At 31.8% G+C, this 16,419-nt stretch overlaps 1 protein-coding gene across 1 annotated transcript; it reads right to left on the bottom strand.

Annotated features, from left to right (window-relative positions):
* Nucleotides 1–283: 283 nt before the first annotated feature.
* LOC145324035 (uncharacterized) lies at nt 284–16,128 on the bottom strand. The gene is made up of 9 exons (XM_080166665.1): nt 16,092–16,128; nt 15,405–15,473; nt 12,348–12,402; nt 10,609–10,653; nt 10,321–10,380; nt 9,595–9,641; nt 2,639–2,676; nt 683–781; nt 284–352 (listed from the first exon to the last, which is right to left on the bottom strand). Exons 1-9 carry the CDS (start codon nt 16,126–16,128, stop codon nt 284–286), a joined length of 519 nt encoding a protein of 172 aa, XP_080022791.1.
* Between the last annotated feature and the right edge of the window lie 291 nt (nt 16,129–16,419).

Here is a 16,419-nt window from a genome sequence, read left to right as displayed (position 1 = left end):
AAGTTCAATAATAAAGTATTTAGTATTTCTGAATTTCTGTGTTTCCCGCCAAAATGAACCATTATATGTTATTATTTTTGAATTTATCATTTGCCGCCAAAATGAACCAATCATGTTTTTTTTTTTAACATAGATGTGTCCAGACAAAGGAGGCACATGATTGTTTTAATTTGGCGGCAAATTTAACCCTTAACGGTCGTGGGTGGAGGGGGGGGGGGGGGGGGTGGTGGCGAGGCGATACAGTCGGAAATTCGGTATGAACTATATACCGGACTGATCCCAATTATGGCTTTGCATATAAATAATTATTTGCCGTTTCCTTGTTTTTCTTCAATAGATAGTCTGTTAGAACCTAAAAAGTAAACACATTCAAATTGTAATCCTTTAACAAATTAAGTAGTATGATCTGTCCGTCTGTGTACATGGAAAGATCGATTTTTCCCTCGATCAAAAAACATCAATCATTGAAAAGGGATTGAACTCCGCAAAAAACGCCCCATTTTTTCTTTTTTATTATATAATCTAAGGTGGTTTGTTTCTAGCTTCTAATATTTCGCTGTCTATTTCTAAATTTATTGTTAGCTTATTATTCAAAAGGTCTGCTACTATTGAACTTCGTTTTTATTGTACTTCTTCTATATACTTATGGTCTATAAGTCAGTCCTATTATTGACTTACTCACCTTACACTCATGTCCCTCTACGTCAACTTTAAGAACAGCTGTTGACGGATTCAAATAGTCCAGTAGATCTTCTAGCTTTATGGATGTTGTCTCTAAGCCCTGAAACATTAGCAATAGCATCATCTAGTAATCTTATTTTGTATGTATTCTTGTATACAAGGATTAATATGGTTGGCTTTTAAGGGTGCTAAATACCACTCCCCCCCACCCCGCCACAAAAGAAATTTAGGGCCTCCTCAAATTTTAAAACTATATTAGAATTTTCACCACGCACCATCCCCCCCCCCCCCTCCCAAATTAAAATTTACATGGCTTAATGATCTTAGTTCTTTTTTTTAATCCAGCTAATTTTTATATTTAACACCCCAAATGAGTTTTTTAATTCCTCCCCCCACAAAAAAAATGAGGGGGTAGGGTAATTCCTTTCTACACAGTAAATTTGACAAACTGTGTATAAATTTTTCCTTATTCCTCCCCCCCCCCCCCCATTGAAAATAAATTGCTTGGATGTCCTTGCTTCTATCTATCTATCTCTGTACTTTAAGGAAGCCAATAAAAGCACACTCTAGAGAAATTAAAACTGAAAGAAAAACAAGAGAAAATTTTTGTCTTGTTTTCAAAACATACACTCAAATAGGTCACGGAGTTATAAGCCATTTCAGTAAAATTTAAACTTTAGTTTCAGAGAAAATTCGGCGGTTTCCCTAAAAGCTCCTAGTTTAAGACCTAAAACTCCCATCCACCCCCCACCATTTACATTGAAATAGATTTTAAAAAGGGGTGTTTAGGTGTTTTTGGGCAATAGAAATAAAACTACTCCCCTTCCTTATATTAAGTTCTTCTAAAAAAAATAATGGCAGGGAGGGTTTCCGTTATTGTTAGGCACTTTTGAGAAATGCACCAAAATTTCAATTGTATAAGTATTGAAGAATAATCTTCAGGTGAAATATCCCTTAAATCCATGTCATATAACTATGACAAAATTGTTCTGCTCTTCGAGATGGATAAACTTTTTGATTTAAATATTTGTTTGTAGACGATTATATCCATTTGAAATATATCAATTTGTTTGTTACTTATGCTTTTGTTATAGTTGTTACTTTTTAAAGCCTAAATGAATAATTTGATAGTTTTAAAACATATCTTCAAGAAATAATATTCAAATTAAACTATTTCAAAAAAGCTTTAACGCCAATGACCAATTCAATATTTCTTAGAACCCCTACTCAATGTTGCAAACATCAAACTACTAAAACTAGTCTAAGGCCCTATTAGCTACATCTTCCCTATACATATGAGAAGCTACAAGGAGAACTATATCGGTTCAGTGCTTTATAAGATCCTTTGGTATACACAGACAGAAACACAGTTATCCTGTTACTTTTTATACGGATGGAGAAAAACATAATCTGAGGTTTTTTAAAAATTCCATCAAAGAGTTAAGTCTAACGTAGATGTAAGATAGAAAAGAAGAAAAAACAAAATACTTTTGCAATTTTTGATAGAGTAAAGCTATTCTGTATGTGTCTTTTTTTTTCTTTATGGTCGTGGCTGACAAAATTGAATTACTAACTGGTTATTACACCTCTTACTAAAAAAGGGGACGGACGGCTGATAACATCGTAGTGAAATATCTTTTTAGTTAGTACCTAATAACCCCAATATTGCAGACAATCAACCATTTGATTGCACAACCTTTGTCTGAAAGTCCCAACTCTGCAAGTTGCGCCTGTTTTCTGCTAAGGTTTGCCTCTTCTTATTATTAATATCGCACATCTGACATAGCAGCAGCAGCATAGGTACCATTTTAGCGTCTCAAGCTATAACAAGGGTTTGAACCGAGATGCGAACTTATCACCTCCTCTACGGCACTACGAGCTAGGCCGTGGTCGCGGGTTACTTTTGGACATTATTGCCATTGCTGCGCTGCGATGAAGACAAAACTATTCTTGTTACCTGTTTAATTTGTTTGTTGTTGATAAAAACAACTCCACCTGAAAAATTAACAATTTATTTTTATGACACTCTAGCTACATATTTCTAACGTTTCCTATGTTTTTTTAAAGCGAAGCTTTTCTATAACTAGAGTGATTTTGTCCGCTTGTAACGGACATATTTTTGTTGATTTTAAATGTTTGAATTGTACTATAGATTTCAAAATTTTTCTTGGAGGCTGATTTTTAAAAAGCCAACAGAAATTAAGAGGGGTGTAAGAGGTGTAGGGGGATGATCACCTCCCTTCTTAACATTTCTGCTTTAAACATAAATCTAAAAAATGTATTTATATTTCTTTTTGACCTTCGTAGAAAGAGGAAAAGTTAGTTATCTGATGAATTAAATATTATATATCTGATTTCTTCCTTTAAATAATAGACATACTATATCTAGATGGTCTATCTGATTCAAAAATTCGTTAAAATTAAAAAGGAAATTCCTAGCAGACTAACATTAAATAATAAATTATGTACTTCACACTATACTAGAAAATAAATTTTTACACAATATAATTTACCCACAATTTTCGGCGTTATCCTGTTACAAAAATTTTTATCAATTTGAAAATTTGAGTACCCCCCCCCCCCCCCCCCCGACAGTCTGGATAGAACGCTGCGGGAGGAAAAGATTTGGACAAGGCAAAAAGGCAAGCTTCAATTTAATTCAATAATTAAATTGAAGCTTGCCTTTTTCCCTTGTCCAAAACTTGATGTCTGGGTACTTTAATTTTCTAAATTTCAAAAACTATTTTAGGTTAGGTTAGGTTAGGTTATAGGCTAGGGAGCCGAGCGCTGCGGCCACAGATGTTCGTTGTCTGGGGTACTTTAATTTTCTAAATTTCAAAAAACTATTTTAGGTTAGGTTAGGTTAGGTTATAGGCTAGGGAGCCGAGCGCTGCGGCCACAGATGTTCGTTGTCAGGGGTACTTTAATTTTCTAAATTTCAAAAAACTATTTTAGGTTAGGCTATGTGATTCGAAAAAGTGATTACAATAATGATTAGGCTAAGATTTCTTTTAAATATTGCTACGCAACCCACAAACAAAATTGTTCTTGCCAAAAATACGCGGACACACAATGGAGCGCTCGCATCATGAGAGGGAGAACATAAAGGGGGCGGGGAAAAGGGGGTTGTTGGTCAGATGGGAGAGGAAAGGGGTAAACAATACAGTAAAAATACGCGGACACGGAGCGCTCGCATACAATACAGTAAGAATCCTGTATATAAATAGACTGAAATCTTGAAGCTTCTTGTTAGTCGACTGCCTTGTAGCATGGGACTGAGATCCTAAACTGGTTGGCATGGTTGACTAAGGAGGCAAGGCAAGGCTCCTGTCTCGCTCTCTATATACCCTCCCTCCCTTCCTCCTGTCCAACCTAATAATAGTTTACTTAAATTATTATTTTGTTGTTGGGGGGGGGGGGGGGGGCCGGGGGGGGGGGCTACTCAAATTTTCGAAATCGCTAAAAATAATACTAAGAGGAAAATACCCAATTTTCTTAAGAAATACGACTATTTATGCGAACGAAAATGACAAATTTTTTCCCTTTACTTCCAAAATCTGTACACAATTTTAACCAATGACATGTCTGGATTATACCTCCACTGTTCTCCTATAGGTTGATTAAGGGAGTATGTCTCTAGATTATCTCTATTCTTTTAATGTATTTCCTGGTTAGTAGCGTAGCTACTCCACAATCCTCCATCAAAACGTAAAACCCTTTCTATAGGTTATTTACTAAGTATATTTGCGATAACTTTTATTTAATGAAATCTTCCAATTTTTAACATGTACAAAACGGCCTGCTTAATTGCTTCAAGATCCATGTCAGATCTATATAGGAAATAAATGTCTATAAACGAGCTCAAGTTTTCCAAGGAATATTTGTTTAAAACTCATAGTGCTCCAATAATCCATAATAAACTCTCATTGCCCAGAACGATAAGACCCATTATTTTACTTTATTAAAAAGAAATTCCTTTTTTTAATTTCATGTTGCTATTTACCTTATATCAATGTATTTAATTTCTAATCATAAAAAAGAAAATTTAAATTTATAAAATAATAAATATAAGAAAACTCTGTTTTAAAAGAATTCGATTGTGGCGACACTTTGTGTGTTCAAATATTAAACTAAAATTGTAATTATCATCATTAACCCTTTGGTGATGGTAATGTAAAGAAAAAATATAATTTAAAAAATCTTTTTAAAATCATTTAGATTATTAAATATTTACTTTCTTTTAGATAGTAATGCCGGGTGAGGAAAATAGATTTATTGAGAAATAGATATGCATATAGAAAACTAGCCAATAGGGAGATAATTATATCGAGCCAACTCTAGTTTAATATATAACCCCTCTCTTACGTCTAAAACTATATTGTAGATAAAGAAATTCGAAATGGTACTATGGATGGAAATAAAAAAAATGGACACTATTAACCACTGGACCAATTGGGCTCTGCCTTTCAGGGATTATACGTTGTCATCCGAATTATAAGGTTTTAGGCTATTTCCTTGAGGGGTGGTACATTAGCTCTACGTATCTCTTTCTGTATGTCTGACTGAAGCATTATATAAGTTTTTTACTGTTCCTAACATGGTTTTACGCTATTTTTAGAGAGTTTGTATGAATGTCCTTTTATTGAAATCTGTATATTCAAGGAAATGGACTATTGGTAATTTTTAATATGTAGAGGAAGTAAAAACTGCATTCAGAAATGTGAAATAATATTATTATTGGTGAAATATCATTTCCGCGTGAATCTTTTTAAAAGCAAAGCGGTCATCCCGTCCGCACTTCTGTAATGGATAGCTCTTAGGTTTTTTTTGAATAATGATTCCTTGGACAACAAGATAAAAAATATAAGCAAAGCATCTCTATAATAAAGTCCAAAAATGTAAGTATGTACAAAAAAATCCTGTATTTGCAACAAATTTACATACAATTTTGTTTAGGATTATAATTCAAATAATGCTTTTTAAGTTCTGGAGGTATTAATATTTGTTTGTTAAACTGACTGATTTTAGAGCTTTGCTTTTATGGATGTTTTAATTCCTTGCTTTTCTTATATTGTCAAGCGTAAATAATTACCACTAAATGGGAAAACTAATGAATCATCTAAATTGGCTAAAGCCCAAGATAATATTTGGGTATAGCCCCTTTCGTGACAACGCCCCTTAAGGGGCGATTCGTCGTATTTTTAAAATGGCTTTTATAGGTTATTTTAGGTTAGGTCATATTGGGTTAGGTTATTGACCAGAAGGATTAGACAATTGGCCCCGCAGGGGCTAGAAATAGTAGAAAAAATACTGTGAAAATACGAAGAAACGCCCCTTAAGGGGCGTTGCCACGAAAGGAACTATACCCTAATATCTTATATGAATAAGAATCTTTGAAACCACAAAGTAGGGTTTAAAAACAAGAACGTTTACGGCCATAACATAAAAAAATATCAAAAAATAAACATATGGACATATTAATAAACATACATAGATTATAAAGTCTCCATTGCTTTTAAATGATTTAATCAATAATGTTTCTTTTTCTTATTAGATTTCATGAATTAAAACAAATATAAATTTTATTAGGATTTGAACCTTAAAAACCAATGGATAAATATCACTCATTCAATGTATAAAATTGAGAGTGGGTAAAGCAAAACTGTGTAAAACCCACTTGTAACTGGAATTAAACGGTTATATAAACTATGTGCCACCAATGTTTTTATATGTTCAAACTTTTCAGACAGATAAAGTTGAAACCATTGTAATTTATGCACCAGGAATCAGGGAGGGAGGGGACAATGTAGTATGAAATAGAAGGGTCCCAGATTATCTCTAATTAGCTGGCTGAAAACTTTAGTACTTCTCTCATAGCTTGATTGGTTGGTTCAAACTATCAGTAACTAACTATAAAAATATTATCTTACGGGAAAAGGGATTATTTTGTTTATTTTCTATGGGAAGGTGCTTTAATTTATCGTCAATTGTCATATCCTTGATATATCTGACAATGAATCGGTGCCCTTACAAAACTGCTATAAAACTGTATATTTCTTTTAAATACCTTGTAAGGCTGGTACCCCTAATACCTTGAAGTAACATCCTTCAGACAACCAACTTTTTTATTGAACAACCTTTGTCGGTAAAATCCTAACTGTTAATGGTAATATTTGCAACTTTTTGTCAAGGTATCCCATCCTACTCTAGTTAGGCATTTTTGACACTTATCTGACATAGTAGCAAAAGGGTCTTTTTAAAATAATGATTTAGAGTTCTTTCCCTCATAAAGCATAGTCAGGCATATAACACCCACCGCCTCCCCTCTCCCCTATCCCGATTTCTTTAAAATTATATAAACATAAGTGAAGATGGGGCAAGGTTGCATTTATAGGCTCTGCCTTATTTCATTTTATTTTCAAAAAGGCGGAGGAGGATGGGTTTGTAGTCGCTAGACAATATGAGAGAAAGCACCGACTTCGAATATTATTGGAAATTTAAAGCTAGCTCGAAAGTTTAAACGCTTAATGAATCTATGAATAGTGGCCAAACTTAGAAAAGTTAAAAAGTTCTACACTAATTAGCAAGAAAAATATACAGAAATAGATAAGGTGATTCACCAGATAGATAATTCTACCCTAGCTATCCTATAATAAGAAATATATTTTATAAATTTTATATCTTCATACGCATATATCCTAGTAAGTAATAGTTAAGGTTTTTGGTTTGTTTGAACGTTAAGATCTCGATAACAACAAAACCAATTGAGTCTTACATTTAAGGAAAGCTTCACATACTAATGGGGATGGTTCAATGCTATTTTATTTAATTCAAGTTCTTGGATGGCTTTGTACTAATTTACTCCCCTTCCTCCCCTATACGCTAAGTGCCTAAACGCTAGAATATATACACATAAGGATGGTTTTAAGGCATTAAAAATTATCTCATGATTTATTAGAATTGAAAAGTATTTCTGTCTCACATATTAGATGCTATGCCCCTAGCATACAGGGGCTATGTATTAGAAATTAAATCTGAATATAAAATAGCCTAAAATCATCACATGGCCACTGTGAAGCTTACATAAAACTTATTGGTTCAGTATATGTTGAGATATTAAACTTCAGACGAAAAAACCTTATTGCTTTATATAATAGGATGCCTAAGATTTAGTTAAGTAATTTTGAAATATTTCTTTACTAACTTATACATTTCTGGCTATTCTTCTATAAATATGCAAATCCTATTTGAAAGCTTAAACAGAGAAAGATATTTAGGTAAGTGCACAGAGATTTGCCAGGGGTATGTAAGCCTTTGGGGAGGGGGCAGACTACGTTAGTAGGTATGGTTAAATAATTAACTGTTGGTTTTTATAAGTGTAATAATGGTTTCCAGAAAAGTACTGTTTTAGTAGGCTAGGCTTAAAATTTTTATTTTTTCTATGATATGATCATAAGTAAGTAGATCTAACAGGATAAGACAATGTCCTATAAATTTATTTAAATCCCCAATGATGATACACAAACCTATCCCTTCTTTTTATTACAATTAGTGATTGACACTTAACTTAGGTAACCAACTAATCAAAATTGAATAAAGATCACCTAAATTGTTAGGCAAACAAATAAAACTTTAGGGACAAGCGTAATAAACAGCCCATTGTCCCCTTTTCATCCTGTATTATCATCTAGGTGAGTTGAATTTTCTATTATCTTTCCCTGCATCTGATTAGGAGACAAACTATGTGAGAAACTATTATTGGATGTTAATACTTTTAAGCAGTTATAATAAATTCATACAAAAATCATTGTTTTCTATTTAGTTAAGAGCACTTTTAATAGATTTGCACCTACAAGGGTTTAAACCATTGGCAGTCTAATTAGCTATGTCAAATCTAAACTAAACATATTTAACCTATCCTAAGAGGATATACAAAATTTCCCGATTTCGTATAATTTTTGAGGAACACGACTCCAGTGACGTCATATTTTTCTTTCCCGAAAAAGGGAAGGGGGGAAGAAAATCTCTTCAAAAGAGATGGGGAAAACCCCCTTTTTTCCCATATCTTTTTTCTCCCCCCCTTCCCTTTTTTTTCTTTCCCCCTTCCCTTTTTCGGGAAAGAAAAATATGACGTAACTGGAGTCGTGTTCCTCAAAAATTATACAAAATCGGGAAAGTTTGTATATCCTCCTATCCTAAACTCAACTATCTTATCCTTATAATAAAGTAACATTATGTTTGTCTGTCTGTCTGTTTGCCAATATGGTTCTCCTTCCCAGGGTAGCTTTACATAGTTCCTTACTTTATACATAAAGTTGCCAATCTATCCATCTTTTTGGTTTAGCAAAGCTACTCTATCACTTATACATATGAAATTATTTATCTTTATAAAAGAGTGAAAGGATCTCTCCCTGTCTATGTGTGTGGGTGTGTACAGAAGTAAAATTCTCTCCCCCCAAAAAAACAAAATAAATTAGTAAATTCTATAGTACTACACTTACCAATAATACATTCTAAAATTCACTAAATATCTATTTATTGGCTGTAATTATTATGAAATTTTAGTACAAATATAGACACACTTCATTATTGGAGAATTTAAAGAGATGACTAAATTATCTCACTTTGACTTACAGATTATGTAGTTGCTATATCCTAGTAAGGAGGGAGGGGACAATGAACTTATAATTTTATAAATTCGTTCTGCAGTCTGTTAGCTCTAAAACTTAGGAGATCTTAATTGGATTGTGCATTGTCGAAACTTCAGGCAATAATATCAGTAATTATCTACCTCTACTTTTCAATATCTTGGACCCCCCGGCCTCGGGACAGACAAAACTTAACTTCATCTTATGAGTTTTCCTATTACAATCCACGAAAAACTGTCTATAATACGATGCAGTATAACTATACCTTCATTTTGCTCATTCTCTTCTGCATATAATGTTGTTTGAACATCACTGAAATTATATAAGGATCTATTAAATCAATTCATTTGGAGTGAAGCTGCAATATAAGTGGGAATTTGGATTTATTTCGACTGCTAATCAAGACACACTGCCTATTTTTCTTTAAAATGATTCCTCTTACCAAAGAGTACAAAACTTACTTGGTCCTACAGTCTGCCGGTCTATGCAGGAATACTAATAGATATAGTCATTTATTTAGGTTTCGTGATTTTCTAACATATATGTCATTCCTTCTTTCTTAACCTCTCTCTCATTTTAACGACCTCTAAACCTCTGTTCTTAACTCACTTGGTTCCTTTGCCTATATTTATGATATTTGGGCCTTTACTCCCTTTTAATGTTGATAACACAAATACTTTTTTTGGTGGTAATCATTAAAAAACTACTATTTGTAAACTTATTTGAAATCATATTATAAATCAGTCAATAAACATTTCTTAAATTTTATGTACTAAAGTGAATTCAAAAAAAAAATTGCCTTACTAAATTCAGTTTGCCCCACTAAAATCATTAGGGCTTGCTAAAAATTTAGAGGGGATAATTTGCCTCACTAAAATTTTACTGAGGCAAACTAATTTTAGTCAAGTTTTTTTAAGAATTCACCTCTGATTTATAAATAAACACTATTTTGCTCAGAAAATAAGTTCTTTTTTTAAAAACTGCATCTAACCTGATTGCATTATTTATAAATCTAATATTTTCTGATTTTCTATTCAGATTGGCACTTAAACTAAAAATAATATAAAATGCATTATATAAAAATTTTAAAAATATATTTAAGTAAAAAGCATAACTAAAAAGAAATTAAAGAGAACCATCAAACAGTTTGAATTTTAGATAGTAAAAAAAGCGTAGAGAAATGTATTCAAAAAAAAGATAGATAGATAAAAAAAAATAACACGTGAGATAGTGAAGGAAACAGATCTTTAGAGATGGAACACATAACTTTATAGTTTACCTGATATAAGCTAGATTTTTAGCTACTGGATCAACAGAAACCACACTGAAATAAAAATAAGTAAAGAATTTGAAACAAATATAGGATGAAGTTCTGAAAAAATGCAGAGTATGTCTTTTCTTGGTATAGCAATTAATATTTTTAACTTTGTGAAATCAATTTCAAAATATTTTTTTTTGAAACTGAAAAAGAGTTGGACTGTCACAAGGGCATACCCGGAAAATAGAATAGCTGTACTACTAAAATATCCATCAAATAATTGATTATATATACAAAAAATATCACCTATATTAAACAAGAATTTAAAACTAAACAGTGTAAATTGGCCTCTAAACTATCCAGTACACAATATTGTATTTTATAGCTTGTAGTAAAGTTCAACAAGAATAAATCAAATAATCATTTGTATAGATCAAAAGTATTTTTTTCTTTCTGGAAATGGATGATCATGTAGTGTTTTTTTACATTATAATATTGTATATTATGTTTATATATATTAATGTACAATCCTACAAGCCGCTACGCCCCTAAAGGTATCTATTTTTTGGTTTAAAATGTCTTCTATGCCAATTGCGGTCTCTAGCTGTACTTTAAAAATCACTTTAGTATTTTTTTTCTAGGTGCGATTTTTCTTGAGAGGGTGTTGTTACCCTCCCTTCAAAAAAGCTATAAATCTTCCCAGGACCTATGAGAAGCTACATTGTAAAGGAGAACCATATCAGTCCAGTGTGTATGAATATCCTTCGGTACGGACGGACAGACAGACACACAGATCCTGTTACTTTTATAAAAGGATAAAATCTAGGATGTTGAATGTAAAAAAATTGTGATATATGAATTTATTTGATGAGATATCATTATATGCCTAATTTGTCTTTCTATTCATTCTAGAAATTTCCAACAGAAAAAGCATATATATAGTTTCTACATTTACTTATGGGTATGTTTGGGTTTTCCTATTTTCCTTATATTTTAGTAGCGAAGCTACTCTATAATTCACTTTGTCTGTCCGTCAGTCCGCAACCCTTTGGATTTTCTCGGCTCGTATTCATGATAGACAGCTGAAATTTTTAGTGAAGATTCCTATGACATATCTAATCTAATGTATGCATTGTTTTATCCATCTGTCTGTTATTTGGGGTGCTAGATGGATTCCTATAGAATTTTTAAACTATTTTAATGAAAATCACTTAAATTAACTTATTTTTACTTCATTCAGATCCTCAGTACTGCCTTCACTTATCATTTTCTTATTAAAATCTTTGGGTATAGCCTCTTTCGTGACAACGATTCTTAAGGGGCGTTTCGTCGTATTTTCACATTAGTTTTTATAGGTTGTATTAGGTTAGGTTAAGTTGGGTTGGGTAAATGCCCCGCAAGGTTAGGCAATTGGCCACGCAGGGTTAGAGCCCCCTGCAGTGGCTAGAAATAGGGGAAAAGCTACTGTGAAAATAGACGAAATCCCTTAAGAGGCGTTGCCACGAAAGGGAATCTTTGTCGAGACTTATCTTATATTCTTCTCAAGTAATACAATAAAACAATCCATGACCATACACCACATAGAACTAATTTGTTCTGGAAAATCATTCCAATAGATTCAAGATATTTAGCTAAAGGCACACAGACACCTCCCCCGTCCCAGACATCATATTTCTTTTATATAAAGTTTGACTAGAATAACTTCTTGACTTACTAACAAAAAATAGTTAAAGAATAGCATTGCTACATATAAAACTTACCTTGTATTCATTGCCAAAGCAGTTAAACTGTGGGTTCCAATATTTGATCCTAAATCTGAAGGAAAAAAAATATTCAAAGAAAAAAATAATATACATTTTCACAGATCCATCATAATAAATTGAATTTGTGGAAATAAAATAATATATTATTGTTAGGTTGACTTACTGTGTTAAATTTTGCAAAATAAAAGATTTAGTGATTTACAACTTAAATTTTTAAAAGCAATTAGGTGATAATATTTCTAAATATAACATATTCTAAATTGCATTCTATAATAATTTACATTTAGAAGCTTTTTAGCTACATAAAACATAATTAGTTTTTATTTCTGAATAGTTGTTTAAAATTATGTACTAAATTAATTTTAATATTTATAACTAAAGATAATAAGAAAAATAAATAAGCCTATTTTGTTATACACCCTATACAAGGAAACATCCTTTCATAATGAAATAATTGATATAATTGAATATTGTGTAAGTGCAATGAACTATGCTTGGAATTTAGTATGGTGTAATTTCTACATAAGAATAAACATATGAAATTTAACAGAACACTTCCTTCCATAATAATTCTTTTTGAATGATATTTTGATTACTTCGAAGTTATCCTTATACTAAAGTAACAGGATGTCTATGTGTTTGTTTGTACCAAAGGATCTCGCTAACCGCTGAACCGATCGGGTTCTCATTAACAGGGTAGCTTTTCATAGGTCCCGGGAAGGTTTATAACTATTTTCTTGGGGGGTGGGACACCCCTAACCCTCCCAAAAAAATGAAAAATGCCCCCCCCCAAAAAAAAAATTAATTTTGTTATTTTTTTTATAACTAAAGCGTTAGAACTCTATAATCATTACCAAAATGTCCGTACGTCCATTTCAAACATGTTGATTTTTTTACTTTTTTAACAACAAATCTTTATGTGAACTAATCTTCTGATTGATCTGATTTTTAGTACATTGATTCCTTGGACAACAACGTATAATGTAATAAGCGAAGCAACCCTATATTCAAGTCCTAGAAATGTAAGTATGTCCATAAACATTATCCTGAATCAAGCAGTTTTTTTCAACAAATTTACTTACAATTTTGCTTTGACCCTTATACATTTATATTATGATTATTCAGTTCTGACACTATACTAGTGTTAATGTCCGTTTGTCCTACCGCTTCAGAGCTTCGCTTTTATGGATGTTGTCATCCTTGTTTATTTAAAAATTCTTTAATTCCTGAATTCTAAACTTTTTGATATTAAACAGAGAGCTAATTTTAGAAGAAAGTCATTGGGACGTCAATGTAGACAAAGTATCTGAATAATAACGCTATTTAGATAATATTTCGACAACCATGACCATTTTTATTTGACACATTGACAACTTAATCAATGTCATTAACAAAAAAAACCTTGTCAGCCAAAATAAACCTTGGAAAAATATAACGAACAGAACATTAGTTTTTAAGCACTGGCTACGCCATTGACATGATAGGTTGTAAATCATAATAACTTTAAAATAAGATAACCCATTCTTTTCCCTTTATTGTTAACTGCTAATATGGACCTATTTATCCTTGTTTGAAATCCCAACTTGAAAGCGATTTGACCAATTTTTCCTCTCTTTTACTGCCTTTCTGAATCAAATAGGTTTCAGCAGTAAAAAAGGAATAAGTAATATATTTTCCAGTACGGCTTCGAAACCGATCAATATCCACTAGATCAGAACCGGTACTAAAACATCACGTATAGCATTGTTTTGCAGACAATTTTCCACAAACAGTAAAATGAAAATCATCAAATTAATACTAGTTTTGTTAGCCTGGAATTTTAAATATGGACAATGGACATCCATCATAACTGAGATGATGGCTTTAATGACCCCAATTTTCGACTTATCTACATTATGTACTAAAATTGTGTAATATCTATTTTTAGGGTTATTTTATTATTACTTATTCTTAATTCGTGAGTTTGAAACATTGAAATTGTTCATGCATAATAAAATAGTTTCAAGTTATTCATGGCTATACATTTACTCAGATGAATTTCAATAAAGGAGTAATAGCTTTTGGATATTTATATCTATAACATGTATATTGTATATGATAAATTCCTATTGGGAGACGAAGAAATTTATTTATTGTATAAACGATATTTTTCCGCGTAAAGTAAAAAGAAAATCTGTACGAATTATCACAGATTTGTTGGTCCTGAATGGTCATAGGTCAAAAAGAGTAAAAATAGTATTAATTTTCATGAACGTTATTGCAATATTTGTGGTGGAAAATTGACTGTTTTGCAATAGGAAACATTATTTTTAAGTATAGCTCAGAACTAAATATAGTCCAGCGGATATTTTGAAGCCATTCTAGAATATCTTTTTTTCAAACTTTTTTAGTAGCACAGCTACTCTATAATTTATTTTGTATGTTTGGCTGTAAGTCAGTAACGCTATGAGAGGAAATTGGATTTTCTCGCCTGCTAACCAAGATAGACGGCGTTTTTTTGATAATATATCTGATATAATTTACTTTGTCCGTCAAAAATATTAATGTTAATACATATATCAAATATATGAAAAGTTTCTTGATTTTTTCTATTACAACTGAACATCTTTATATTTGTTTGTCTGTATGTCTATCGATTACTTATTTGAGCTTGCTTATGGAATAGGGGTGGGGTCTTAATAAAAATTTTTTAATGCATGTTTTTTCATTTCATGAAAAACGACCATTGACAAATACAGAGTTTCTGAATTATAGAGAATCCTTGTTTTAGTAGAAAAAGTACACAACCCCATAAATCTACAAACACATAATACACCTTGTTTAATCTTTTGGTAAGAAAAACATCCCAACAATAACAGTCGGGTAAATAAAGGATTTTTAGATGTGTATAATCTGTAAAAGCGTCTGCTTCCCTCAATATCTGAGTGACTATAACTCACTCATTTAATCCTTCTAACAGAAAAGTTTTGTTAATTATCATTAGATTATATGCTCCCCAGTAGCGCCCTTAGAGTCAAAGCTATATTTCTTCTAGGTCCTCCCAGACAGGTTTGCCTCCTCCAGGTCTTTGTCCAAGGTCCTCCCGCGTCTTTGCTCTCTTCTGGTTTCCAGTCAAGGGTCTGTCTATAGATCATGCAAATAAATGTTTGTTCTTAATATCCTGGGATAATGGTTGACTGTGCGTTCTGTATTGTTCGTTCTTTTATATAGGACCTTATTTTAAATCACTTCTGGCCAATAGATTTTACAAATTTTTCCAAAAAATCTACTGAAAAAAGTCAGATTTTTTATCAAAGATATTTTAGTATATTGGTATATATTTTAGATATTTAGATTGAAAATTCATTAATGCCATTAACAGCTTTGTTAAAGTCTAACTGCTATTGGGTCTAAAAATCCAACATAAAATTTAAAATATTTAGATACATACTCTCTAATTTGGCCAATATGAATAAGTTGAAGAACAATCTGGCAATATAATTAGCTAGAAATATTTTGGTAAAAATGGCAGTCATTTTTTTCATCTTATTCACATAAATAGTCGGATTTCTTGGGTTAAAGATTTGCTTGGGTAATTTTTGTCATGTATAAAAAATAAATTTCTTTGCTCGTATAATGTACAGCATATGACAAGACATATATAAATCTCTTAATAGTTATTACTTTTCCCCTGTTTAAAAAATCTAAGTATATGTTATCATTATAATTATTGTGTTTGCTATCTCCTAAGCTAGGGGGTACCTGGCAGCACCTGACAGACCATGATGCCATCAGCCATGTTACGTCATAAAAATGAGGGATTATCCATATCTTTTTTCAAGAGTTTTCTTTTCTTCTTCTCCTCTCATCTTCCTCATTTTTATGACGTCACATGGCTGATTTTTGGGACACTTTGAAAAGTTTTCTACAAATTGACAATCTAGGTCTTTTCATATCAATTGTCCCAACTGTACTTATAATGTACAAATATTTATATACATGCATACACACACATAGTTACAATAGTGTATTTATGGATTACTTTATAATGGTAAAAGAACAGAGATATAAAGTGGTTACCAAAGACAAT

Source organism: Acartia tonsa, chromosome 7 (assembly GCF_053477335.1).
Source record: "Acartia tonsa isolate MP-2025a chromosome 7, ASM5347733v1, whole genome shotgun sequence".
NCBI lineage: Eukaryota > Metazoa > Arthropoda > Copepoda > Calanoida > Acartiidae > Acartia > Acartia tonsa.
Note: the sequence above shows the minus strand (reverse complement) of the source record. Positions and strands in the feature narration are given on the sequence as shown.